Consider the following 26570-nt stretch of genomic DNA (forward strand, 5'->3'; position numbering starts at 1 on the left):
CTGGGAGGCCAAGGCGCTGATAGCGGCTGGCTCGGGACAAAAGTGTGTGTGGGAGCGGTTGTGTCTTCCGTGCTCAGGGATGCGAAGGCAAAGAGCTTGGTTCGAATGTCACCAGCGATGATCGTGGAATCGATAAGGCCGAGGCAGCCGGTGCTTCACAGAGCAGTGGGGAGTGCTGCCATGGGGGGGAAGGAGACCAGAAGTTGGGATACCAAGTGATGTTCCCACTTTGGAAGCAAATGCGATGCAGTGGTTAAATGGGAGGGACTGGGAATGGGGCACTGGGGCTGTTTGTGCCTCTAGGACTTTGACAATCAGGGCTGCTGTGGTCCTCATTGTGTTCTGATTACATCTGTGCATCAGGGGGATGAGGACAGAAGGCTTCCCCTTGGGAAAAAAAGGTTGTGGAGCACCATTAATGAAGTAAAATCAAGTGCTGGAGGCAGAAAATGTACTGTCCTTGGAGAAAATACACTCCCCTTTGTCTTCCTTGTGTTCACACAGGTTAAGATTAACTTGTCAGTGGGGCTTGTGTTTATCCCCTTAGAAAGAGCAAGGCAAACGGAATCAACACATGCATTAAAGGAGGGTAAAACCCAAGTTTACTGCGTGTTCAGCAGGAACATGTGCTCCCCATCTCATGTAGCTTATGTGTGTTTAAGTAGCTGCTTAGTGTGCATTTCTATAAGAGCTTAATTGGCAATGGGTGATGCTCGGGGAGATTAACTTTGCAGTGTTGAACGCCTTCGATTTCCTGGAAGCACGTTCAAGGCACTAAGTCCTGGTTAGGCCTCTTTCATTAAACACAACCAACAAAGCAAGGGCTATTGAGGATAAAATCTCTCGAAGATGCTCGAAGATGAGAAGGGCTGGATCTGAGCAGCAGGACCTGGGAAGTGACAATCGCTGCTCGGGAATAGGGGCATTTTCCAGCATGTTGAGCCGAAAATCTGTGTTTCTTAAACAGGAAACGTTCACTGAAGGAATAACTCGCATCCAACAAACATAAATAGCCTTGCGCATAGCTTGAGTTCCAGCTCTGTCTGCTTTGTTTACCAGGAATTTGTCAGACAACTGTCTAGGGCTCTAATATAGAGCTGCAGGCAGCTCCGTAATGTACTGCAAGGGAAACTTCATGCCAGGCATCCCTTGCCCAGCGCTCCGCAGCCTGGCCCTGGTGCTGCTTGCTTCCAATTGGAAAACTCACCTGCTTTAGCAGCTTGCAGAAGTGAGTGGGCAAAAACACCGCCGAGGTCACCTGGGGAGTCTGCGGTGGTCCCCTGGCCCTGCACGTGCTGTCACCAGCTCACATCCCATTGCAAGAGGCAAATAGTGCAGAGAGCAGCTCGTCAGTGCAGTGACTTGACACTGAATGTAGGTGTGGAGAAGAGAAGGCTCCTGAAGGGGAGACCTGAGAGCAGCTCCGGTGCCTGAAGGGGCTGCAGGAAAACTGGAGAGGGGCTTGGGACAAGGGCCTGTAGGGCCAGGCCAAGGGGAATGGCTTGAACCTGCCCGAGGGGAGACTGAGCTGAGCTCTTAGGCAGAAGCTCTTCCCTGTGAGGGTGCTGAGGCGCTGGCACACGGTGCCCAGAGAAGCTGTGGCTGCCCCATCCCTGGCAGTGCTCAAGGCCAGGTTGGACACAGGGGCTTGGAGCAAGCTGCTCCAGTGGACGGGGTCCCGAATCCGTGTGGGGTTCAGCAAAGCCTATAGATTTTAAGCCATTTATTCTGGTGAGGACACATGTTTAGAGCTATCCATAGGTTTTAGGATGAATTTTACTGCTGCTGGGTTGCAGGCATCCCCTCCACCCTCCCCAAGACAAGTGATCGTTGTCTCACAAACTGGTTTGTGTTGAAAGGGACCTTAGAGCTCATCCAGTTCCAGCCCCTGCCATGGGCAGGGACACCTTCCACCAGAGCAGGTCACTTCTGCTATAACGAGAAGCCTCTTTCCACGCAGGTAAAGACCCATTGGATAAATGCGGGCAGAGAGCAGGGCTGCCCGGATGCTGAGGCTGGTTTTGCTTTGCAGGCAGAAACGTGTAACAAGTGCAGCTCTATTCAGGCTGTTTTAATGAGGAAGCTGAGGCTAAAAGCCTGCCGGGGGGCTGGGAAGGCAGGCACAGGCCTGGCACATCCTTTGAACCCTTTGGACCAGCAACTGAAATGTACTGAAACCGTTAGATATGAAGCTCCAGCCTTTCTTCCTCCCTCCCTCCCTCTTTTCAATTACCACTTGGTCCCCAGGCTAGCAGCCTGCTGATTCACTCCCAGTGGCCATACAGCTGATGCTTCACAAAGTCTCTGTGTTAATCTAATCCCTAAATAGCTCTGGACTCCATCACAGTCACAGCGGCGATTTCGGTTCCAAAGTGTAATGTTATTCCTGTAACCTCTGAAAAGCCAATGGGCTCCTGGAGGCGTTGGGCAGCTCGGATGGAAAGGGGCTATTGTGAACCCAATTTAACATGCCCTTCGGTATGGACAGGGCATGACCCAAAGGCTGCTGAAGTCCGGGAGGCTTTGGGGGAGCTCGGAGCAGGCTTTTGGAGCAGGGCTGGCGCAGGCTATTCTCAGTTTGTGGCTGTATATTTAGTTGGGATTCTCTGTGCCTCTATTAGGGCCTTTCGCTGCTGCTTGGATCCGGAGGAGCTGAGCAACTCTGCATTCTTTGCATCCTTGCCCGAATGTGCGCTTTTATTCCCGGAAGCCGTGCCGAAGCGCATTGCTGGGGTGAAGGGAATGATTCTGCACATTCTGCTGTGCGAGCCGGTGGCATTGTGCACGGAAAGAACCAAAACTCCAGCCTATATTTAGACCTGGAGCGTTCGCTAAAGCTCCCTGCCTTGATTTCCCTACCTCCCCCTGCTTATTGTTCGCTGCTTGGGGCTATGCCGTTGCTTCAGGAGGAGCCCCAAATGCATACCTGCCCCAGAGGAAAAGCATTCCAACCTCTGTGATGTGAGCTCCTATCTGAGGCTGTTGCATCCATACCTTCCTCAAGTGCTGTGGATTACCCAGCCTTCGTCTTAGGTTTTTGCTCCCCTGAGCGGTTCCAAGTGAGACCTGGCTTCTTGATATGATCTTTGCAAAAGATCTAAGCGGTTTTCACTGATTATTCCAGGCCCTTTTCTCTCTCCTGAGCCCTCTGTGGCAAGCAGGAGGCTTCCAGCATAGCTCTGAAATCCCTCGAACTAATACCTGCAAATACCTGCCATCCACCGTGAGACCTTCTCCGTAAGAAGAGACAATCTCAGCTGAGAAATCAGGAGCTTCCTGGTATAAGATCGCTAAAAGCTTTTCAAAGCTTTGGTAAGCTCTTTGGATTAGCTGTTCAGTAGCTATTACAGCGGTTGCTGTGGAGCAATTGTCTTGATCTGGGGCGGACTGGCCACCAGCCAACCTGGTCCTGTAGCCCCAGTGATAGTTCCCTGCCTATAGCAACATCTGAGATTCCAAAGCCTTGCTCCTGGATCAAAAGCATGGATAGTGTCGTGACAGACAGGGTATTTGTGGGGGGAGACTGAGGGTTTCCAAGCTTGCCAAAAGGTGGAAGAATGAAGATAAAAGTGATGGTAAAATCCCTGCGGTCCTTCAGCCCATCGTGCTGAAGAGTGCCATTGGATTCCAGTTTTCCCCAGGCTTTGTCCAGCCGTGTCTTAAATATCACAAGAGATTAAGCTTCGAATTACTCGTGTAGCTTGTCCAGCCAGGTCTTAAATACTTAGATCCTACCTAAGTGATCGGTGAGCGGCTGGATGCTGCCGCGGTGGGTGCCTACGGGGGTCTTGAGCAGCGGTGGTTGGGGATGGAGACACCCACCCGGGTCCCCTGGGTGGGAAGGCAGCTGGCAGGAAACAGGCCCCTTCCTCAGGGTACAAATAAGCATTTCCTTGAGCACAGGGATTAACAAAGCCTGGCTCCCCACAGACTTGGGCCTTGGGGGCCGTTGTTCATTGCGATTGAAGTTTTTCCATAACAGGGGCATTTGACATCTCCCTCCTTCCTCCCTCCCTCCCTGGAGCTTCTGGTACCCAGTGAGGGGTGATGAGATGCTCTAGGGGTTTGAGTGAGGTTTAGGCTTGTCTTCTAACAACTGTCCTTTCTAACAGCCTGCTTTTGACAAAGGTGATGGGGCATAATGCCCCATGGGGCATTTATGCCCCCATCAAATGCAGCTGAAGGTGCCCAGAGATGCTGATGTGCGCACATCCATGCAGGTACAGTTGGTTTAACGTCACCTGGTTAAATCAGGCTAAAAATGACGAAGGATGGAGTTGGAAGTCATTGCAGACTTCATAAACTTCATTGGGGTTTGATTAACTCAGTGCTTTGGAAGGTTTTGTGGTTTGTGGGTTGGGCTTTTTTGCTTTGTGGTGGATTTTTGGCTTAGGTAGAGCCCAGTCCTGAATTTTTCAATGAGAAGCAATGCAAGGTTAAACTCTGCTATCTTGAAGTGAGGACCGTGGGTGTTGTGACTTGCTTCATAGAGGCAGAGCAGGACCAAAGTCCTGATTTGTGGATTATGATCTAGCTGAGATGTTCATTTCTTGCTATTGGCCGTCCGCTTGTGGATCTGTATCAGTTTCCCAACTGTTACATGGAGAGAAAAGATCTACTTTGTTCTATTTAAAGTGGAAAACATTGGCTAAAACAGTAGCGTTCCCCAGAAAAAGGCCTTTGGTGTTTGTGATGGATAAAGCTGCTGTGCTGGGATACATAAACTAGGAATCTCTCCCAAAACCCTTCAATGTGCTGGCTTGGACTAGGGCAAATTCCCAGTTCATATAAGGCCTTTAGCACGCTTCTCCTGATGGCTGCGCACCAGAGAAGTGACAATCAGAAAAGCCAATCAGTTTGTGGCTGCTCTGGTTTCAGTTTCCATCTGATGCAACTGCAATCTGGAAGACAAATCTCAGTTTGGGACTACAAAGGGATTGTTCTCTCGGGAGATAACACGCTGCTGGCTGTGAAAATTGACGGTCCCGTTTCGTGATGTCCCTGCTTTCCCGTAGCTGGTTTAGAAGCTGCTGCCAAGCAAGCTCAACGGGGGTTGGGGATGCTGTGGTTGCTGCTGAGAGGAGCGATAATTACCCCACCTCTGCTCCTTGCACCTTTGTAAGCTCCCTGAGACTCACCGGTTTGCCTGGACCTCATACGGGTGTTTGAAACTCTGTTCTGTACAATCTGCTCTCCTCTCCCTTTCAGTGAATGGTGTGAGAAAGGCAAAAAACCCTCTTTTAGAGTGTGGGCGCTGGAGCTGGGATCTCTTCTGTATTGGTGTGTGCCCGGTTAGGAAATGGGTGCAGGTAAAAGCTCTCATGGCAAATATATAAAGCACGTAGGGACAGGGCAAGGGGAATGGCTTTACCCTGCCCGAGGGGAGACTGAGATGCGCTCTTAGGCAGAAGCTCTTCCCTGTGAGGGTGCTGAGGCGCTGGCACAGGGTGCCCAGAGAAGCTGCGGCTGCCCCATCCCAAGGCCAGGTTGGACACAGGGGCTTGGAGCACCCTGCTCCAGTGGCAGGGGTTGGAGCTGGAGGAGCTTTGAGGTCCCTTCAACACAAACCATCAGGTCCTTACTGCCCTGACAAGGATCTGTCCTGAAGGATCAGGTCCTTCTCTTGTCTCGCTGGTTACGGCGCTAGCCCGAGAGCTTGGAGCAGCTGCCAGATATTTATGCGAGCCCTTTTCCTCTTCTATTTTAAGACCCGTTTTGATCAAAAAGAGGGGGTGGGGATGGCGGGGGGGGGGGAGAAGAAATCAGCTTGGAAACCACAATGCATTATTCAGAGCTCCCTGCTGCTTTTTCCTGCTCCTTTGCAGATGCCGGTGCGAGGTGCAGTGATGAAACGCGCTGTTCCAATGGAACCTGCTGTAGGAGACGGCAAGCAGAGGACCGGAGATGCTGACTTGTTCTCTACAAAACTCAGCCCTTCTCCCTGTGCTGTCAAGTTAATCAGCATCTCCCTTGGAGGCCAACCCGCAGTGAACTTCAGCCAGACAACACACGCGACTCCTCACGGCACTACTTGCTTAGCAGTGTTGCGGGTTTCACGTCCAAAGCAGCAGATGGGGAGGATAACACGAGTTCTAGAGGGTGGCAAACAGAGCAGAGTTGGGAACAAGCCGTTCGAGGCCTGTTTCCACTTGGATTTAACCTTCCATATGAACTGAGGTAACGCTGTGCTCGCTCCCAGCTCGGGATGCTTTGCATCCCAAGTAGGATTTCATAGGGGTAAAGCACGGCAGAGGAAGCTGCACCATTAATCTCTGCACAGGCTTGGAAAGAGGTGTGCGGTGCTGCCTTTCCCCTCCAGTTACTGCAATGAATGTTGAGTTTCCACAGAGCACGAAGCAAAATCCTTGTGGTTGAGTTCACAGTGAGTGAGGGTACGGGGGATATCTTCTGAGAGCATCACTGGGGCCGTGGTTGCTGTCAGGAGACCTGAAAGGACAAGAGCGGCTGTGTTCCTGATGGCAATCTCAGAGACAGACAGAAAACTCCCATGGTTTTCCAGGTACCGCAGGTGGGTATCGCTGTGACTAGCCCAGACCCCCAGAGATAAAGTGACTTCAGGCATCCTCCAGCCTCTGCAGTCCTGGGGTTGCTTTGCCTGCCGGTCACCCCGTGGCACAGAGACCGGAGGCTGTCATCCCCAGGGACCTTTCCCATTTGCGTCTCTATGTTTCGAGCTGTGCTCTGCTCACTTCGCTGCCCTCACCTATGTGTTGTTCAGCCCTCGGCACTGAACAGTGATCCTACTCCTGACACATCACAGCGGAGGAGCGACTCTCACGTTGAAGGTCCTTGCCAGGGCAGTAAGCTGAAGGTTCAATGCGCTTCGCTGTAGGACCTGTGACTTGGGGGGGTCATAAGGGGTGAAACCACACCACGGACCTCTTGCAAAACGAATCCCAGTGACTATGGGCTGGGAGAGCTCCTCAAGAGCGGAGCGAGGAGCTGCCGTGTCCTTCCCTTCCCCCTGCGAAAGGGCTGCCCTGCGAATCGCCATGGGCATTGCTGCCCCGCTCCTGCTCGCCTTATATCACACCTCGTGCCGAGGTCACCCCGCAAGGGGCTGAGCAGGGAGCGCTCTGTAGACAGGGGGCAAGATCTGCCCAAGGCTTCCTCCACAGCACGCGCACGAAAAAGCAGATTCATGATTCATGAAGGCTCCGGCCGTGGATCTCGCACAGAAATGCTTGGCAGCTTTAGAGAATAGCTGGGTTTATTTTAACCTTTAAGAATGACACCAATTTCACAGCTGTTAATGCTATGTGGCTCCTACGCTTTCCAATGCAAATTACACATGAAGGGCTAATGCATTTTGATGAAGGGGGGGGGGAGAGGCAGAATCTCCATATTAATGTGCCGATAGCTTTGTTCTGAAGTGTTTCATTTTATGCTTTAATGAGAGATCCTTTCTCTGGTTAAGGCAAGCCTTTGCAAGAAACTCTTTAGGTATTTGCTGGTGTCATCAGGCTCTGCAGAAGGGGGAGGGAAATGCTTCTTGCACGTGCGGGATGGGGGGTGCCTCTGTGGCAAAGGCTGTTATGGGAGTCCCACGTAGATGGGGGAGTCTCTGAGTAAAGAGACCCTCACAGTGGGGTTTGGGGTTCACCCTTGCTGCAGCCAAAAGGCTTGGGGGTCTTGATGGAGGGTGGATGATGGGGGTTATCCAACCACTGTTCCTCCCTCTCGTCACCAGTGCCAGCATCTCTGAGCTCTGATTGCTTTGACTGCAGGTGAACAGCCCTGTCACTGTGCGCAGGAGCCCGGCGTTCCGTCCCCATCCTCATCGGCGTGCTTTGGGGTAACCTGCCAAAGCACACGGCCCGGTGTAGATGCGACCTCCTCGCCTCCATGGGCCACGTCCTGTTTCTGTAACTCCTTTTGGCTGGGGCTGGGGCTGGCACATCTGCCTGCTGGATGGAAGGATTAAAGAGCCTCTGACTCTGTTTTTCAGGTACAAATCCAGTCCAAGCCCGGGATATCCATGTTTGGTTAGAGTGGAGTAAAGCTGCCAGCCTGCGACAGCAATGCTTTTAAAGGCCTGTTTCACCTTCCACATATGGGGGTTTTCAGTGCCTGCATAGGCCAAGGTACCACGAATTGAGTGCTGAAAGTTCTTTATGGATGTGCTACGTGATGCACATTTGGTTTTCATCAAAACCCTGCTGAAAGAGGCAGTTGGATTTCCAGCGTAGGATTACAAGTAATACCGGGTTATTATTAGTAATCACTTTTCATCATGCATTGCATTTACAGGATACAAAGCAACCCCAGCAGAAATCTATTGAAATACATAAGTCCTTCTATTAGAAAACACCCCAGCGTTGTGTGAAGTGAATAAATCACGTAGCGGAGTAAAACGAGAAGACCTTGAACTTCCTTCCTTTATGTTTCTGATTAGCTCAAAGCCAAAGGAAGGCAACAGCCGTAACCTTCTGTTGGGCATTAAACAACTGCACCTTCGACACCGAGCGGGCGCGATGCAGTCCAACCTCTTCTGCCTTCGTGCATGTGAACCAGAGGTAACCAACCTCGTGGCTGAATAAGACGATCCTAAGCAGGGGTTTTGCTGTTGCTGTTGACAGGTTTCTAGAGCGAAGGCCAAAGCCTGCAGACGGATCCAAGCGGCTGTGTTGGGGCAGACACCCAGGTAACTCCTCAACTGAATCCTGCCTTTTAGAACAAGTTCTGACATCACTTGCACCGGTGCAGCCAGGGTTATTCATTTGGGCTAAGCAAATTAAAAGGTTCTGCTTTGCCTCTCCCTTACTTTGCTTTCATTCTGTCAGTGTAATTGAAGCTACTCCTGGTTTATAACCCTACGCCGGGGGATTGCATCCAGACAGCGTGTAGTGACGCATCGGAATAATGGTGCAGATGAAGGGCTCATATTGAATTCGGCGGTTATACTAATGTACACCTGCTGAGGATCTGGTCCAGCGGGGTGGATGTGTGCAGGCGGCTGGCGAGCTGTCAAGGCCTCGAGACAGCGCGGGTTTGATCCTTACATGTTTCCCACCTGGAAGTTGTGGCAAGGAGGGAGCAGAGTGCCCGGCACGGCCGGCTCCCTACATAGGTGCGGTGGTGGAAGGGGCTTGGTTGAGGTGTAAAAGCCGCATTGAGGTGGAGGTGCTGTCTGCAGTGGGCTGGGATAGAGGAGTGGGTGATGGAGGGTGGCTCAGCCTGGAGTCCTGCATCCAGCTCTGGGGCAGCAACACAAAAGGGACATGGAGCTGTTGGAGTGAGGCCATGGAGCTGCTGCAAGGGCTGGAGCAGCTCTGCCCTGGAGCCAGGCTGAGAGAGCTGGGCTGGGGCAGCCTGGACAAGAGAAGGCTCCTGAAGGGGAGACCTGAGAGCAGCTCCAGTGCCTGAAGGGGCTGCAGGAAACCTGGAGAGGGGCTTTGGGACGTAAGGGATATAGGGACAGGCCAAGGGGAATGGCTTGAACCTGCCAGAGGGGAGACTGAGCTGAGCTCTTAGGCAGAAGCTCTTCCCTGTGAGGGTGCTGAGGCGCTGGCACAGGGTGCCCAGAGAAGCTGTGGCTGCCCCATCCCTGGCAGTGCTCAAGGCCAGGTTGGACACAGGGGCTTGGAGCAAGCTGCTCCAGTGGAAGGGGTCCCTGCCATGGCAGGGGTTGGAGCTGGAGGAGCTTTAAGCTCCCCTCAACCCGAACCGCGCTGTGACTGCTCTCAACCCCTTGCAGGACCCGTGCCCAGCTCCACGCGGCCCCAGGCACCTGACGCTGCCCCGCATCGCTCGCCCCATCCATCCGCAGTGCCCGGCGCTGCGTGCGGAGCGAGGAAGGGGTGGGGTGGCTGCGTACGTGTGTGCCGCGGTGTCACCGCGGAGAGGAGGCTCCTCTTCTGCTCGGCGGCAGCAGCCGAGCGTTGCTAACTCCCGACGTGATGCAGTTGCTCACGTCCCTCCGGCGCGGAGCGAATGGAGGGGTCCTGAGCCGGCGAAGGGGGGCTGAAAGGTGGGCAGGGATCCAGTTACACAATGGCGGAGGGGGGGGCCTCTGCCCTGCCAGCGGCTTCCAGCCAGGGAGCAGCTGAGCACAAAGCAGTTGGGGATTGACTTCAGGTTCGCTGCTTCTCTGTTCCTTCTTCTCTTTCATCCCCCCCCCCCGCTCCGTATTTCTTAGCGAGGTCGGACACAAACCTCGACACCTCGGGAGCAGGCGAGCAGCGGCACAATAGCGCGCACTGTTCGCTTGAACGGGATCTCTTGATGGCGATGGAAAGGAGGGGACGGCTCGCTAACAGTGCCTTTCTTTTTTCTCTTTACACGTATCAGCCAGGAAACAACCCTTCTACTGGAGGGCAGCGCTTATCCTGTAAGGGGAGCTCCGGGGAAATCTGTTCCAGCGGGTTGTGCTGAGCCTTGAGTAGCAAATAGTGGGGCTTCTCTTGGGGTTTAGTTTTGGAGGGGGATTTTTCCTCTTGTGAGATCCCTGTGGCGTAGGCCTGCTGTTAACGAGAACAGGAGGAAGGAAGATTTTAGGGAAAAGCTTGTCCCTTAATGGGTATTCTTGTGTCCCCATTCCCTCTAAAACATGCCCCTGGAATGGGCAAACCCCCAATCTTTCAGCAGTCCAGTGATTCCTGTGCTGTTTCTGCTTTCCTCCGCCATCACACGGAGTGCAGGGTGGAAGTTACAGGGGGATTGTGGAGTTCCTGATGCCTTCGTTACGGAAAAGAGCAATGGGAATAGGCTCTGGTACCGAAGGACTCAAATGTCTCAGGCAGAAATCAGCTTGAACAAGTCCCCTGCCAAATCTGAGAGCAACTCAGTGTGGATCCATCACTCCTGAAGTCATTTTCCCACTTTTCTTCCCAGGGTCTTTCTGGAGACCTGAAGCCTGATGTTATAACGTTTGGATGTGTCCTGATCCAATACATCACACCATGTTGTAGTGCCCCTCCTGTTACCAAACTGAGCCTCATCCTACAGCTCATCTCCTGTTGTGGCTGTTGGGAATTAAAACAGGTTACTTGGAAAACATGAAGCAGGTACAACTACTCCATAAGGGGGTAAATCAGCCCTGGAATAATGCTCTGGAAGGATTTTAGTGTCTATAGGAGCTACTCGCTACTGATTTTGCCTTCCACTCGGGCTCGGATCAGGATGCAGACGTGCTCGAAGGGCCAGGGCAACGCGGTTTGGTTTGCAAACTACTTTTAGTTCAGCTTGAGCATTAAAACGAGCCGAGCAGGAGGAACGCTCACCTTGGGGGAATGGGGCTCAGAGCTGGGAATTCAGTCCTGTGGAAAATGCGATGTTTCCACTCCAGATAGGACCTCGCTAGAAGGGTGATTCGTCCCCCATTGAAGTCAATGCCAGCGTTGCTTTGGGGTTAATCAGAATCAGACCTTTAGGGGTTATTCCCCCTTGCAGACCGGACCGGTCCTTTTCAGGAGAGAAACCAGAGCGCTTTTGGAGAGCTGCTCCTCTCCCAGGTTCTTTTTAATGGCTCCTTTTCCTCCATGCAGCTGGCTCAGTGTCACCGAGCCGGGTGGGAAGCCGCGTCCCTCCTGTTTCAGTGCATTGGGAACATCTGGCACAGCCGTTGTTTTGACCCCGAGGCAGGAGCACAACCTCACTCCTGTTCCTGTCCCTGTTGAAGCTGACCCCAACCGTGCCAACACGAACGGGGCTGGCGGCTCCTCTTTGGAAGCCATCGGAGCTCAGGGCTGGGGTGAGGAGCCAGAGTGGTCCCATTGCCGTCAAACCAAGGCAAAAGGAAGACAGGGATGAGGTAAAGGAGTGGGCTCTGCTTCTGGAGCTCCACTAAGGAAGAGGCTACTTGTGTTCTCTTTAAATTGCTTCCTTATTGAGTTTAAGGTTTAGCTGCCCATAAACCCGAATGCTGCCCATGGGACGAGGGGGATTTGCGCCTCCACTTCCATGAGGTTTGTAGGCATGGTTCATCCAAACGGACCTTGTGCAAGTGGATGGATGTGGGAATCTGTTCAAGCTGCTTTTCCTTGCCTGGCCCCACAGGGACAAGAGTATTTCCCCTTCAGTAGAGAAGCCCATGGGGATGGCTGAGTGAGATCAAGGTCCCAAAGCAGCTCTCTTGTCTCTGATCTATAATACACGATTTTGAACTCTTTTGGCTTATTCTAAGCTGCAGGAACTTACAACTTTTTATCTAGAAGTCTTCTTTCTCTGCACCTTCCCAAGTTCCTTTCAGCTCTGAGGCTTAATACCACTGCTTAGACTTTCATCCCCTAAATGCCCAGAGCCTTAAGTTGTCTCTGGTATAGAAGAGAATCAGTTCTCTAGTGTGTTAATCCTCATTATGTGCCTGTTAACATGAAGATTAAATCAAGCATTAGGGTGCCTCCTCCCGTTATGAAATCTAAGAGCAGGATTGAATTTGGGGGGGGGGGGGGGGTTGTGGAGGGAGGAAAACCACCTAAAACACCTAAAAAATTGGTTCTTGAGCCTCACTGGGAATAAGAAGCAGCAAACCTCCACTGAAGGCCAGGGTAGGGAGGCATGGCTTTATCGGGAAGGGGAAGATAAGGAGTGTGAGGAATAAGGATGTAGGCACCGAGAGGGTATTTGCATGCGCCTACGTGAGGTGTAGTGTGTTTGGACGTGGGCTCAGGGCTGTGCACACGTGCTTTGGCAGGCAAGAGGCGATGCCTCCCGTCCGCACGCACACAGGTACGTCCCCTTTGCCTTTCCGGGGGGCCAGGGGCAGGCAGTGCGCGGGGGGGCTCGGGCCCAGCCCTATACGAATGCCCCTTCCCAAGGGCTGGAATAGCTGCAAACGGATGGGAAAATCTCTCTTCTTAAAGGGCAGGTGATTTGTTCTTTTGGGGGGGGGGGGGAGATTTCGGGCTGCGCTGTCATTTCCTTGACTCAATTATCCATAGGAAGTCATCCCGCCCCGCTTCCCACCCCACAGATTAACTCGTGGGTTATTGTTGTTTGGCAGGTACTTTTAATTGGCTGGAAAATATTCTTCCTGTGAAGTTGCAGTTTTCTGGGGCTTGAATGAGTCCACTCTGCCATTGGCTCTGCCCAGCGCCTCCCCATTGGCTCCGCAGCCCGCGGGGGGACCGATAAGGGCGGCTATAAAAGCCCTCGGCACCGCTCCTGGTCCCCCAGCGAGCAGGAGCCAGAGGGGCCAGACAGAGCCGGGCTGCAGCACGTCCCCGAGCCTCAGCCGACTCCTTGCTGTCTCTGCCTGGGAGCGCGTATCCAGATCCACATCTTTGCTCGAGCCGAAGTGGAAGAAGAGAGAGGGATACACACATAACACCCATATAAAAAAAAAAAAAAAACCAAACCAACCCAAAAAGCCAAAAATCCCACCCCCAAAAAAACCACACTTAGCGGAAACTTGTCAGAGAATGCTCCTAAAGTCTGGCTTTCTCCTGCTGCTGGTGATCAGTGCATCCGCATCCTATGAAGCTGAACAGAATGACTCTGTGAGCCCCAGGAAACCCAGGGTTGCAGCCCAGAACTCAGGTAACACCCAGCAAGGAGGGCTTTGAGCCTGAACCCTGACGTGTTGAACTGTCTCAGATCTCTCTGCTGCTGATTTTTTTTTTTCCTTTCTTTTCTTTTTATTTCCTTCTTTTTTCTCTCTTTTTTTGTGTTTTTTTTTTTTTTTTTTTTTTGCTTATAAACTTAATGGCTGGTCGGAAGCAATCTGAATTTAAGGGGCTGAATCAGGAGGATATTGGTGCATAGCTTGGAGAAGGAATCGTCCTCCTTTCAGGAGCTGGGGCAGGGAACCGGTGTGTGAGCTGCTTGCAGGATGCAATCCATTCTCTCCCTCCTCCTCCCCCAGCTCCTAAATGAGTTCCATGTACTTTTTCCTCGCCTGCTTGCATGTCTCTTTCTCTCGTCTCCAATTGCAGCCGTACTTTGGTGTTAAATTCCTTGCTTTTGAGGAAGTTGATACAAATCCGTGGCAATTTGACGGAACCATTGTTCTGCCACACATCTGCCTATTCAGAGAGGGGGGCAGAGAGAAACGCGACTTTGAAGAATGCAGTAACCTAGAAACTGTCCCTTGCTAGCGTTTCTTCCCGAAGCCTGCTTGCTATCAGTTCGATGGTACCATAAAACAAACCCGATGGTGAGCTTTAACAAACTTGCTTTTACAATGGAGAGAAAAATTGCTGGCAAGTCGGCTCTGGATGGCTCCACTTTGTGCACTGGAGATGCTTAAGATAAGTTGGACACATTGTCTTGAACAATGGGGATTAAGAATGTGTCTCCTACTATACAGCAAAGATATTAGGGCTCTTAATTTGGAGCTTATTTTAGCTCTGCAAGGCTCTGCAGCATTATCCTAGGGTGTTTGCTCAATTTCCTTTTGTATTTGGTTGCTATAGAAACATAGGGTCTCACTATTGCACCGTGCCTAAAACAATAAAAGCTTAATGCAGACTAAGTCTGCTGCAAGCAAAGTTCTAATTTGAACCTGTGGAAACATAATTACTGGAACGGCTTGGGCGATGGGGAGGTTATGAACTGGGGAAGAGGATGAGCTGACTCAATATTTCTCCCTTCAGGCACGTAAGCAGGAGTGGAGAATGAGGAGGGGTTAATGGGGTGATCCCTTCAAACGCTTTCTGTTTTCTCCTGCGTTCTGTGAAGCTCCCGGTTGTCTGGATGTGTCTTTAGGCTACAACTTAGCTCTCGGGGAGGTGTGTTCTCTTCCGCTGGATGCAAGCCCTCACTTCTCCTACACCTCGGATCGCGACAGGAGACACGGGCTTTGCCTCTCTTCCTAAAGGATGCCTCGTAGCACGAGCTGCAAAAGTCACAACCGTGCCTTGCACAGGCACATAACGGGGAGGGATGCTCAGGAGGTTAAATCCCTCCTAATTTCAGGGCAATCATGTGGCAATACTGCTGATTCATTGTTAAAATGCACGATATCTGCACTAAAAAGGGCAGGGTGACATGGATACCCTCCTGTTCAGACTAACCACTGCCTCAAGGGGGTGAATTGTACATGGTCAGCTTCATTGCCTTTAACTTTTCCTGCCCAAATGCCCCTTCTCTCTGCGCATCTTCAGCGATGTGACCCTTCTAGGCTGTGCTTGCAAGCTGCTGGGTACCAGCTTAGCGTTTAGCTGCTCATTCAAGCCCTTTGTACCGCTGATTGACACACAAACTAAGATCTTATTTTCAGCTGCTTTATGCTTTTTAGATACCTCCAGGGCCACAACCCCAGCACTTCCTCGCCAGAAGTGCACGATTTGTGCCAGTTTATTGGCAGTTGCCGTCACTTCAGTCTCATTTCTAAAGGAGGTTTGTGAACAGGGTGCTGCCAAGCTGCTCCGACCTCCCTTTGGTCTAAGACTGCGGAGAAGACCTCACCACGCAGGGCTCTTCATGGGCCCATCCTCATCACTTCTGCCTTCTTTAGAGGGAGTCTGGGTGGATGCATGCAGTCAAAGTTAGCTTGGGATGGGCCTGTGAGCCTCCACTGAGACTCTATCAGATGTTGCCTCTCTGTTGATCTGTACATAACTGATGGAAGATGTCGGTAGTTGCAGTTTCCATCCCTTGATTTGGTGGTCTTCACTTAATAACTCCCTTTAGCAATGTCTTTGTGCTCTTTTCTTCACCTCTCCCTCCAGCCTTTCAAGGCAATCAGGCTGCTGCTTGACAGCATTGGGCACGACCTTCCGAGCATCGGAGAAGGGGTCGATGGCATCGGGTGCGTGCATCATGTTGTGCCTGTTCCTCTCTCCACAGCCGAGGTGGTTCGCTGCCTGAACAGTGCCCTTCAGGTGGGCTGCGGGGCCTTTGCCTGCCTGGAGAACTCCACGTGTGACACGGATGGCATGTATGACATCTGCAAGTCCTTCCTGTACAGTGCTGCTAAATTCGACACTCAGGTACGGTGTAAAGGGGATGTAATATTGCCTTGCGCCTTCATCTGTGTGTTCTCATGGGGATGGGGTCTATGCAGGCTTAACCCTTCCTTTCTTGCAGCCCTCCCTGCTGCTCAGCTCCTCCTCTGAGCCATCGCTTTGATTTTTGGCTACCAACGCATCCTTCGGGGCTATTTTCTGCAGTACATTTTCCACGTGCTGTATGCTGTGTGTGAGGACTTGGCAGGGAGCGTTCCGTGGGGCGGAGAGCGAAGTTTCCTCTTCAGGAGGAAATGCAGACGTTCCTCTAACAAAGTAAAGCTCCTGACTGTGTGACCTGGCACGGGGCTGGGGTTTGAATTGGAAGTCTTTGGGCCTGGGAATGCACGGCCGCATCAGCCTCTCCAGGGCTGCAGTAGCTCGCAGTGGAATAAATAGGATCATATCAGAGGGACTGTGGCTCCCAAGGGCCCTCTTCCTTTCTGCTTTCTTCCCAACATGTGCTCTCGCTCCCAAGGACAAACCTTAAGAGCTCTTAAAGCATCCTGAGGTCTCGGTGAACCAAGTGCATTCAGTTGCTGGTGCGTGGTGAGTGGTCCAGCCCCATCCCAGCAGCCAGGATTGCCCCATCCCTGGTGCTGGCACTCTTCATGCAATGACTTCCATTGCCTAAATGTTTTGGGAACATCTGTCCTCTCTGGGCTTGTGCATCCCGACTGAAACTGCTATGGATGATAACGGTGCAATAATTCTCACAGACTCATGGAATGGTTTGGGTTGGGAAGGACCTGAAAGCTCATCCAGTTCCAACCACAGACAGGGACACCTTCCACTGGGGCAGCTTGCTCCAACCTGGCCTTGAACACTGCCAGGGATGGGGCAGCCACAGCTTCCTTGGGCTTTTAGGGTCCAGTTCCCTGCCCTGCCTGGTAAGGGACCTCCAGCAAGTCTATGATTGCCCCAAGGGTAACCAATGGCAGGCAGGCACAGGGCAGTATCTCCATACATCCCTTGCTGTGAAATCTGCTGTAGTTTAAGGTTTTTCTTCTGTTTCCAGGGAAAAGCTTTTGTGAAAGAAAGCTTGAAATGCATCGCAAACGGGGTTACGTCCAAGGTGTTCCTGGCCATCCGGAGGTGCTCCACGTTCCAAAGGATGATCTCCGAGGTGCAAGAGGAGTGCTACAGCAAACTGGACATGTGTGGCATCGCCAAGCGGAACCCTGAAGCCATCACGGAGGTCGTCCAGCTTCCGAATCAGTTCTCAAACAGGTACGTGGAGCTTCCCTCAGCTGAAACCCATCAGATGCAATAATGGGAAAGAAATGAGAGGAGCCAAAAGGACTTCACTTCCTAAAGTCCTGTTATAGCTCAGGCCAAGCAGCGCTCTCTGCCTTTTCAAGCCCTTGTTCAGTTTTACCAGCATTCCCTTGATTCTCCCTTTGGTGAATACATTGACAAACATCTCCAGGGGAGAATCCCAAAATGAACTGGACATCCATTGCTTCGAAGCCTGGAGTCTGTTCAAATGTTGGTTCTTTCGGTCTGAACACAGGATAACAGTAAGCAGAGCTCTCCAATGCCAAACCCAGTTCTATCAATGTAGCATCTCCGGCAGATTGAGCACTTCAGAGCTTTACAACCTCTTGCAACTTCCTTCACTCCTTCACATCGCAGCCACCCCCTGCCTTGGGTTTATTTGGCACCTGGTAAATGAGAGCTTGCCCATGGCAGAATGAAGCACAAGGAAAGCTTAAAGAGAATCAGCAAACATGCTCCTCTGTAACCTTATTCTGCCGTGGTCCGGTAGTTTGTATTTCTAGGGATAGTCCTGTGTTCTTAAAGGCCTCTTTTTGGGTTGCCTTCAGCCCTGTTCCTTCTTTGCCTGCAGAACCAGGCACGTCATGCTGCTCTCTGGCACCTTTATCTGAGCACTGAACTGCCCTGTCCCCGTCCTCCAAGGACAAGGGACAGAGAGAGGCTTCAGCGAGCTGCTGCAGTCTGCGCAGTCATGCTGCAAGGGCAGGGATTTCTTCCTCTAAACCCTGGAACAATCAGTGCTGAGTCTTGTGATTGGGATAAAAGGGATCTTCTTGAGCACTTTGTGTAAATATGCTCTAGAATTTGAGTGCAAACAGACCAAGCTGCAATTTAACATGATGGCTGGCTGCGGCCAATGCTACAGCTCCTCCGGGGTGGCCGATTGACTTGATCTAGACACATCTGAACACGCCGGGCCTATCCTAGGACAGATATGCAAGTGATAAATGGATGTTGCATCTCTGACCGGTACCAGTTTATTATGGCAAACTCTACTGTTATATCCAGCAAATCCTGCGTGTGGGAAGGTGAAGATTACTTTTGCGTCTTTCCCCTCTTCCCCCAAGCGAATCGGGAAGAGGTTTGCTTCAGCATTCACCTGAGGGCTGGCATGAGGAGCAGGGAGCCCTGTGGCATCGGAAAGAGCAGTTCAGGTTAATCTGATGGGCTGCAGCATGAAACCAGCCTTTGGTGGGGCCATGGGGGCACGCGTGGCCACTTGGGCGAGGGGGATGCAGCGGTAGCAGCAGCAGTGTTGTGCCTGTTGGTCCGAAGGAGCAAGCCTGAGCAGGAGCTGCTGTGTCCCCAGGCAGAGGGACCTCCTCCCCCACCGCCGCCAGCCCTTCTTGAAGCCAGAGGATATTATGACATGTTGAGTAACAAAAGCAGCAGGATTTCCCAGCTAATAGTTTACATTGAGGTCTCCTAAAGCATCCTGCTTTCCCAGCCCCTGTCCCAACATAGCCACAGAATAAGAATGTGCCACTTGGCCTGGGACACTGAGAGGAAGTAGTTAAAGGTCATAGCATCTTCCTGTGATTTAATCTCATGGCAGGAGCAGGAGGAGAGGAAAGCCTTGCTGCCTTGGCTTGCAGTCTTAGGCACTAGCGAGCTGTTTGATTGCAGCTCCAGCTATGGAAACCACCAAGCTTTATCCGTGCGAAGGAGGTGGAGGCAGCGCAGCAGAGGAAGGTGGATGGGATCTGCTCCTCCTGTCCTGTTAGGCTGGAACTGAGTTGAGCTGGATGTGCGGCTCGCACAGATGTATTCGTCATCAACCACTGCGCACGCTTCAGACCTCAGTGTCAGCCCTGCCAAGCCGTGCTCGCGCTGTGCTCCCCCGTGCCAAAGCCTGGTCCTTTTGTGCTTCAAGAGCAGCAGAAACTTTAACCTCACCTGACCTCCACCGCCTGCTCTAAAGGCCAGAGCTGAGAGTTAGGAAAGAGTTTGAATGTGAACTCTCATTTCCCTCTTCCTTCCCCTCCTCCACCTGCAGGTTATTCTCTTCTCTGCTCCAGTGGAAAAATGTCACCGTGACCTTAAAGGCTTAAAATAAGTTTCCCAACGTCCTTCCAGGCAGGAGCAGCCCAGCAGACACGGGACCGCTCCTCTTCTCCCCCCTTGCCCTCCCTAGGAAGATGCTCTCTTGTATAGGAAAGTCCCACTTGCCAGCTTTGCCCTCCCTGCCCTGTGGAGGATCGTTCCCTTGAGCGCTATTCTCTGCTCAGCTGGGCAAACAGATCAGCCCTGGATCAGTTCCTGGAGCAAGGAATGTGTGCTCCAGGGTGCTGGAAGGCCAAAATGCAGCGGCAGGCTGGAGAGGAGGCAGGCACGCAACAGGGCAGAGCACAAGGTCCTCACTTGTGATTTAAATGCATGGTCACCAATTGTGTGTCCTAGGGATCTATCCCCAGGGAATACATGCATCCGTCAGGCTGTGACCTGCTTCTCCCTCTTCTGGTCCCTTGCTAAAGGCTGTGCATGGAGGGAAGGGAGGGGAATGGTGCCACAGGGATGGATATCTTTGTAGGACGGGTTGCACAACCTCGGACCAGTGGTGTGCTTTAGTCTGTGATGTGGTTTGGTGATGGGCAGAATCTATCAGGAAGATGCAATTGTTTCTCTTCCTAAAGATCTAGAAACTCAGGTTGTTCAGCGGAGAGCAAAGCACACATTGAAGTCAGTTCCTTCTCTTATCTCCTCACTCTCACCTTCTTCCCAATACAGCAAGGGAACACGAAATCACTTCCACTTCCTTCTGCGTCTCGAGCACGTACGTGAGCATCTTCAAGTCCAGGGCATTTGTTAGATGCAGTGGGAATATGTACCTAGTGCACTGTCGAAAATCAATGTCAAACACACCCTGAATGACTTAAAAAACCTGATTCTCAGAGATTTGTTGCTTCAGATCAACTCCTACCTTTGGTTCGTTCATCTTCATAGGATTATGCAGTCACCGAATGGTTTGGGTTGGAAGGGACCTTAAAGCTCATCCAGCTCCAATGGCAGGGACCCCTTCCACTGGAGCAGCTTGCTCCAAGCCCCTGTGTCCAACCTGGCCTTGAGCACTGCCAGGGATGGGGCAGCCACAGCTTCTCTGGGCACCCTGTGCCAGCGCCTCAGCACCCTCACAGGAAGAGCTTCTGCCTAAGAGCTCAGCTCAGTCTCCCCTTTGGCAGGTTAAAGCCATTCCCCTTGGCCTGTCCCTTGTCCCAAGCCCCTCTCCAGGTTCCCTGCAGCCCCTTTAGGCACTGGAGCTGCTCCAAGGTCTCCCGTTCAGGAGCCTTCTCTTGTCCAGGCTGCACCAGCCCAGCTCCCCCAGCATCTTTGTGGCCTCCTCCGTATCCATTGCGGCAGCTCCATCTGGGAGCTGCCTCGGCATAACCGCCGGTACCTCTCGTGCAGGTATTACAACAAGCTGGTGAGGAGCCTGTTGGAGTGCGACGAAGAGACTGTGAGCACCATCAAGGACAGCCTGATGGAGAAGATCGGCCCCAACATGGCGAGCCTCTTCCACCTGCTGCAGACAGACCACTGCGCCCAGGGCCACCCGCGCTCCGACTTCGCCAGGAGACGCATCACGGAGCCGCAGAAGCTCAAACTCTACTTCAGGACCCTGCGAGGTGAGGGCCCGGTCCCGGTCCCGGTTCCGGTCCCGGCGCACGCGAAGCGCGGCTCCGCCGAGAGCGCGTAACGCCTCGGCGCGGCGGCCATGGGTGTTAAGGGATGCTAAGCACGACCAAAGCTCAAGTCTCTCTTCTAGAGGAGTAACGCACCCGACCCAAGTGTACTGTAGCTAGTTTTCATACCGACTAGGACCTGGGTTTAGAGTTAGCCGTTCATTCTTTTCTATTCCTCTCGAAGACAGCGTTTTGCATGGAGCCGTGTTCAGTGTCTCAGCTTTCCCACCATCCAAATGTCTCCATCTCTTTTCTTCCCCACACAAAAGACACCCCCAAGCGATCTTAGTCTTAACTATAACCCTTATAACAGTAGTCGGGCCTTCAGACACCAAACTCTAAATGTACTGTAGCACTAACGCCATTGAAGGCTGAAGATTGGCACCGGGGAGAATAGCTCGTTCTCTCTTGCAGTAAGCTGGTAGGAGACGATAGATGCACTAATAACTATTGCACATCCTAAAGATGTCAATGGAATTCGTGTTATGAATCTGTGCTGGCCATGGACGAATATGAATGTCATATTCCTGGTCTCTTAGTGTCATACAGTCCTAACCCTTCCAACACAGCTCTGTTAACCCACTGATTTGCCAAACTCGCTAGCTGTGGGTGATTTTAGTTACCGTGACCTGGCACCACAGTGCAAAATGAGTTAAATCTGACCCCACAAACACACAGCAAGTCAGGAAAGGAACATTTTGTACTATGGAAATGACTGAAAGAGGTGCCAGTCGATGGTTGAAGCTAGTCAGAAGGTTACATAATCTTGCATTGTATTTAAAAGCTAACATCTATGTACTGTATTTAACTGTCTAAAGCTTTAACAGGAATCTAACAGAAACATACCCTGTCTTAAGACTTAGAGTATTAAAGGTCTTGCTCTAACTGTGGTATAAATAGTTTTAAAATCTGTCATGTACTGTACATAAATTCCACGGGAGGCTGCTTAAAAGGAGCAGAATAGAATAACTTCATTGCATAAACTTAGTTTTGTAAGTTAGCTATTCCTTTTTTTCCTGGAATCAGCATCGCTGTCGTAGTCAAGAGTTCACGTTCTCCTCTGTGGCCTTTTTATAACGGGAGAGAGAAAAATGTGGAGGACAGAAACTGCAGGGCCGGAAAGAAGCCCCTCTGCTCATAGTTAAAGTGGAGGGGGAAGAAGGAAAGAATCGTCCCTACTGGCCAGTTACCGACTCATAGAACAGTTTGGGTTGGAGGGGGCATTCAAAGCTCATCCAGTTGCAACCCCCCTGCAAGGCATCTTCAACTAGATCAGGTTGCTCACAACCACGTCCAGCCTGGCCTTGAATGCCTCCAGTCCTGCCTTGAACGTCTCCAGCCCTATCTCCACAGAGGGGCTGTGGGACCCAGAGCAGGAATGCTGCTGCTGCTGCTGCAGAGCTCTTTGGCCTGACTAAAAGCTGCCTTGGGATCCTCCGGCTTCCTTTAGAAAGTTGATTTTTTGGGGAAGGCAGGAAAACCCCTCCCATTCTCTTCAGCTGCCGAAGCAAAGCAGCGCGCCTGCCTTTGGGAGGCACGATGCTCTCCATCCGCCTTCCTCCCATCCACCCTTTGAGCAGCCGGGCTGAGGAGGAGCAGAGCAGGAGGTCCCATGCAGTAGCTGGGGCCCCCCCAGCCGCTCTGCACAGTAGCCTGATGGGCCTGAGCCAGCCAAACAAAGCCACATTGTGGCGTGCAACCAACAAGGCCAGTTCCACGCTCCAAATCCATCCCGTTAGAGGCCGTCTGCAGAGTGGATGACTCTTGCTCAACCAGTAGAGAGCTCATAAAGGAGGGATCTATTTTTCTTTTCAAAATCTAAAGCAATATAACCTCTTTTTTTTTTGTTGTTGTTGTTTTCTTTCTTTTTTTTTTTTGTTTAAACCACAAAGCCTTTAAACAAGAACTTGCTGCTAATATATTGAAACCAGATGCAGTGGCAGCATTTCTAATATTGCTGTCTTCATTAAATGTAGCCCAAAAGTGCTGTCATGAAATTGTAAGCAGCAAAAAATGTTGCTGACGGTAGAGGGTTGTTGTTTTACTTTATTTGTTTAATACTCTGAATTGTGCCGTCCAGGGCAAGTGAGATGCAATATTGCTTGTTCTTAAATCACAGACTCAGAGAAGAGTTGGGGTTGGTGGGACCTTCAAAGGTCATGGTGTTCCAACCCCCTTACAATGAGCAGGGACATCTTCAACTAGATCAGGTTGCTCAGAACCACGTCCAGCCTGGCCTTGAATGTCTCCAGGGATGGGGCATCCGCCACCTCTCTGGGCAGTCGGACAGGTATATAGAGTCCAACACCAAGAAGTTTTGCAAGGTGAAAACCAAAGCCCCCTTGAATATCCTGACCCTGAAAGTCTGACTTGTACTTAGGAAGCGATCCCAGAACTGTGTGTGTGTGACTTCCCACCTCGTTGCACCTCACGCTGCACTGCTGGGAGATGGGCATTGCTCAATGGGGACGTCTCGCTGGGGTTTGTGCATCAGGTGCATGTTGCTGTGTAGGGAAGTAGTTACCGAAAGGTCTTTACTCGGCTTGGGGCAGCATCCAAACACCACCTGGATGGGTGCACTGGCATTGCAAAGCAGCTCCTGGTTTGGGTCCCCATGGCCAATAAGGGCTCACACCAGCAGAGCTCATTGAGGACGTGGAGCAGCCGCCGTTTTCCATGCAGATGCTCCTCAGGGCAAGTGGCTTCTCTGTTGCTTTGTGCATCCCTTTCTATGAAAACGCAGAGAAGGTTTATAAAGCTGATCGAGGGATCAACTGCTCCAAACCCGAGCGTTAGATTACCCCAGACCCTATCTCCCTGGGGTGGCGTAGCTAACGCTCCTTTTCCAGTAGGAATTTTAGCTTGTTGTCCCCTTCCTTGGTGGGAAGATGAGTGGGAAGATCTGATTTGCTCTGGTACGGTGGGTAACCACGACCTGTGCACACCAGAGCTCTGCCTCTCCATACCAGCACTGCCGTTGAGCACATTGTTGAGCTGCTTTAATAAGTCACTTTTCTTTCCTCTGCTGAAGTAGCAAGGAAGCCACAAGCACACGTCCGCCACATCAGAGGGCCTGGGGGTCCCCTTGCCTAACTTTGGGCTAAGCTGGTGCTTTAAAGCTCGCTCTGATCAGGGGAGGGGATAGGAGGTGCGAGAGGCGCTTCCCATCAGCAGGGAAGGATGCCTGAGTGTGGATGCTTTGAATTGGGTGCAAGAGGTCCCCCGGGGCTGGGGGATGAGTCTCAAGACCACGTCCAGTTATTTCACTGTTGATTTAATCTCGAATGCTTTATTTTTTTAACCTTGCATTCATGGCAAAGTGATTTCTCTCGGGGGCGGGGAGGGGCTTCTCTAGAAACGTTTGCATGATTCTCATTGTGATTTGTTTGCACTTTAGATGTTTTGTGCCATTATAAATTTGCATTATTGTATTTATAATTTAAAGATACTTAGAAGAGGGAGAGAGTTTGGGGGTTTTGGGGGTTATTGGTTTTTTTTTTTTTTTGCTGAGTACTGGAATAAACAGTGAGCATATCTGGTATATGTCATTATTTATTGTTTAAATTACATTTTTAAAGCTCAGTGTGTTCATATAAAGGTTATTTGAAACATATCATAGTAATGAGAAAGATGCAAGTTATTTTCTTTGCTTATTTTTATAATTAAAGATGCGTAACATAATGAGGCCTATGTTGGATTTTCTTCTGCGATGAAATAAAATGTCAAATTTAAGGGGTTTTGGTGTCTGACTCTTTCATTGAACCTTGCTGGGATTGCTGGTGCTGAGAACACCGACAGCACATTGCTGCACTTACCTTTGACTGAGCATCGTGGCTTTTATGTCTCTTCTGGATGCTGAATGTCTTGGGTTTGGATCCTGGGGCTGTGGGTGGCATGAAGGCAGAGTTCATCACTTAGAAGCTGGACAAAACAGGGGTGAGTGTGGAGTAAAGGATTCCTGATGTAGCTTTTCGGTACCTAAACCACCATGCTGAGTATGACCGGAATAATACATCTGGTCTGACCAAACCCTGGACCCTGTAACCTCCAAGGGCACCTGGTAATCCCAGTGCTAATAAAGCTCCTGTGATGGGTCTCTGACAGCAGCCTGACCGTGTACCTGCTGTCATCTTCACCCTGGACCCATTTGTCAATCAGTGCATCCATAACACCGCTGTCTTTGCTGTACACGGAAATGCGCATTTGCACTTCGTTCAGGAAACCTCTCATTTCCAGTGGACCATCAAACCCAGTTTGACAATCACCAGGGAAGATTGGCAGCCTCATCCAGCCTCATTGCTCCAAAAGCTCCTGCAAAGTTTAAACACCATTTCCCCCATCATCCTAGAGTGAGACTTGTCCAAGAGAACCAAGGAATAAATGTCAGCAACACAGCTGGGTTAAAATAAATCTCTGCTTCCTCTTACTTTGGCCAGGAACTTAGGAATCATTTTCACCAGAGGCTATTCAAACTTTGCTGTTGTTGAAATCCCACTTTAGTTGGAATGGAAGCTCATCCTAAGGCCCAATAAGTCACCAAAATCAGGATTTATCATTCTTTGCAAGCAACTAAGCTGCTGTGGTTCACAGCAGTGGGAATCGATGTGGCTTTCCAAGTGGCTTAGGAAAGGATGTCACCCTCTGGCTCTTTCATTTGCTTTTCCATGAGGAGGAATCTCCAAATCACTTGTGGAACACGCGCCTCCCCTCGCCTAACTGTAAATCACTGCCTGCTAAATAACACCACCACCTACCAGAAGCCAAAGCAGCAAAGGGAAGAGGGAAACGCCACGAAACTGTAGGGATACCCATTGCTAGAACCAAAGGCAGTGAACGTTGCTGCTCTTGGATAAAGAATACTTGGGAAGAGTACAGATGCCACGGCTCCAAAAGCTGGCATCCACAGCTCTCCTGTAATGAATAACGGCTATAAAATAATTACTGTACTATATATATATAATATATATACTATAAATATATACTGTACTGTATTAATAGTACATAATGTAAATAACTATATGTACTATAAATAGTACCTATAAATAATTACTGCACCAATACAATGTACTATTCCTATGGACTCTTCATCAATCTCAGCCTGCGCGGCTGCCTCCTCAGCAAGCCACATCCATTCCTGCAGGAGGTAAGGCTTTTGCCAGCCCAATGCACAGAGTCACACAGAAACGCAGGGGGATCCAGAATCATTTTACACCCCAAATTCGGTTTGAAAACCTGCTCATTCTGGGCTGGGTTTTGTTCTTCCCCCCCCTCCCCGAGTGCTAAAACTGAACCCCCAAAATGAAAGGAGTAAACGCCATGAGAACTCCTCAGCATGGCTCAAAGCAAGATCACCTGCAGGAGCCTAATACAGGTTTTCCTTTCTGCTCCCTAATTCAAGGCCCACCTCATGGTTGGGATTATGCATCCTATGGGTTAAAATGTCTGCAGTTCATTGACAGAGCTTATAAAGCAGGCAGCATGAGTCAAGGGCAGGTGTTTAAACCGAACAAAGGTGCTCATCAGGGGGGTATTTGTCATTATTTTAGTGCTCATCTCATTCTTCCTCTCTTTCTTCTCCTCCTTCTTCTCCTTCTTCTCATCATTGGAAAGTTCAGGATACATTTGTCCCTCGTGTCCCCGATTTCAACCCCATTTCTGAAGTGCAACAGCTTCTCAAGGGTTAATGGAAGCAGGGGTTTGCCCT

General features: G+C 51.0%; 1 protein-coding gene across 1 annotated transcript; it reads left to right on the forward strand.

The window, feature by feature from the left end:
* The first annotated feature begins 13126 nt into the window (after nt 1-13126).
* STC1 (stanniocalcin 1) lies at nt 13127-24598 on the forward strand. Its single transcript, XM_065659274.1, has 4 exons — nt 13127-13500; nt 15751-15893; nt 16927-17138; nt 20592-24598. The coding sequence occupies exons 1-4, from the start codon at nt 13383-13385 to the stop codon at nt 20878-20880; spliced, it is 762 nt and encodes a 253-aa protein (XP_065515346.1). The 5' UTR covers nt 13127-13382; the 3' UTR covers nt 20881-24598.
* Nucleotides 24599-26570: the final 1972 nt, after the last annotated feature.

The sequence above is a fragment of the Lathamus discolor genome, chromosome 22, assembly GCF_037157495.1.
Source record: "Lathamus discolor isolate bLatDis1 chromosome 22, bLatDis1.hap1, whole genome shotgun sequence".
NCBI lineage: Eukaryota > Metazoa > Chordata > Aves > Psittaciformes > Psittacidae > Lathamus > Lathamus discolor.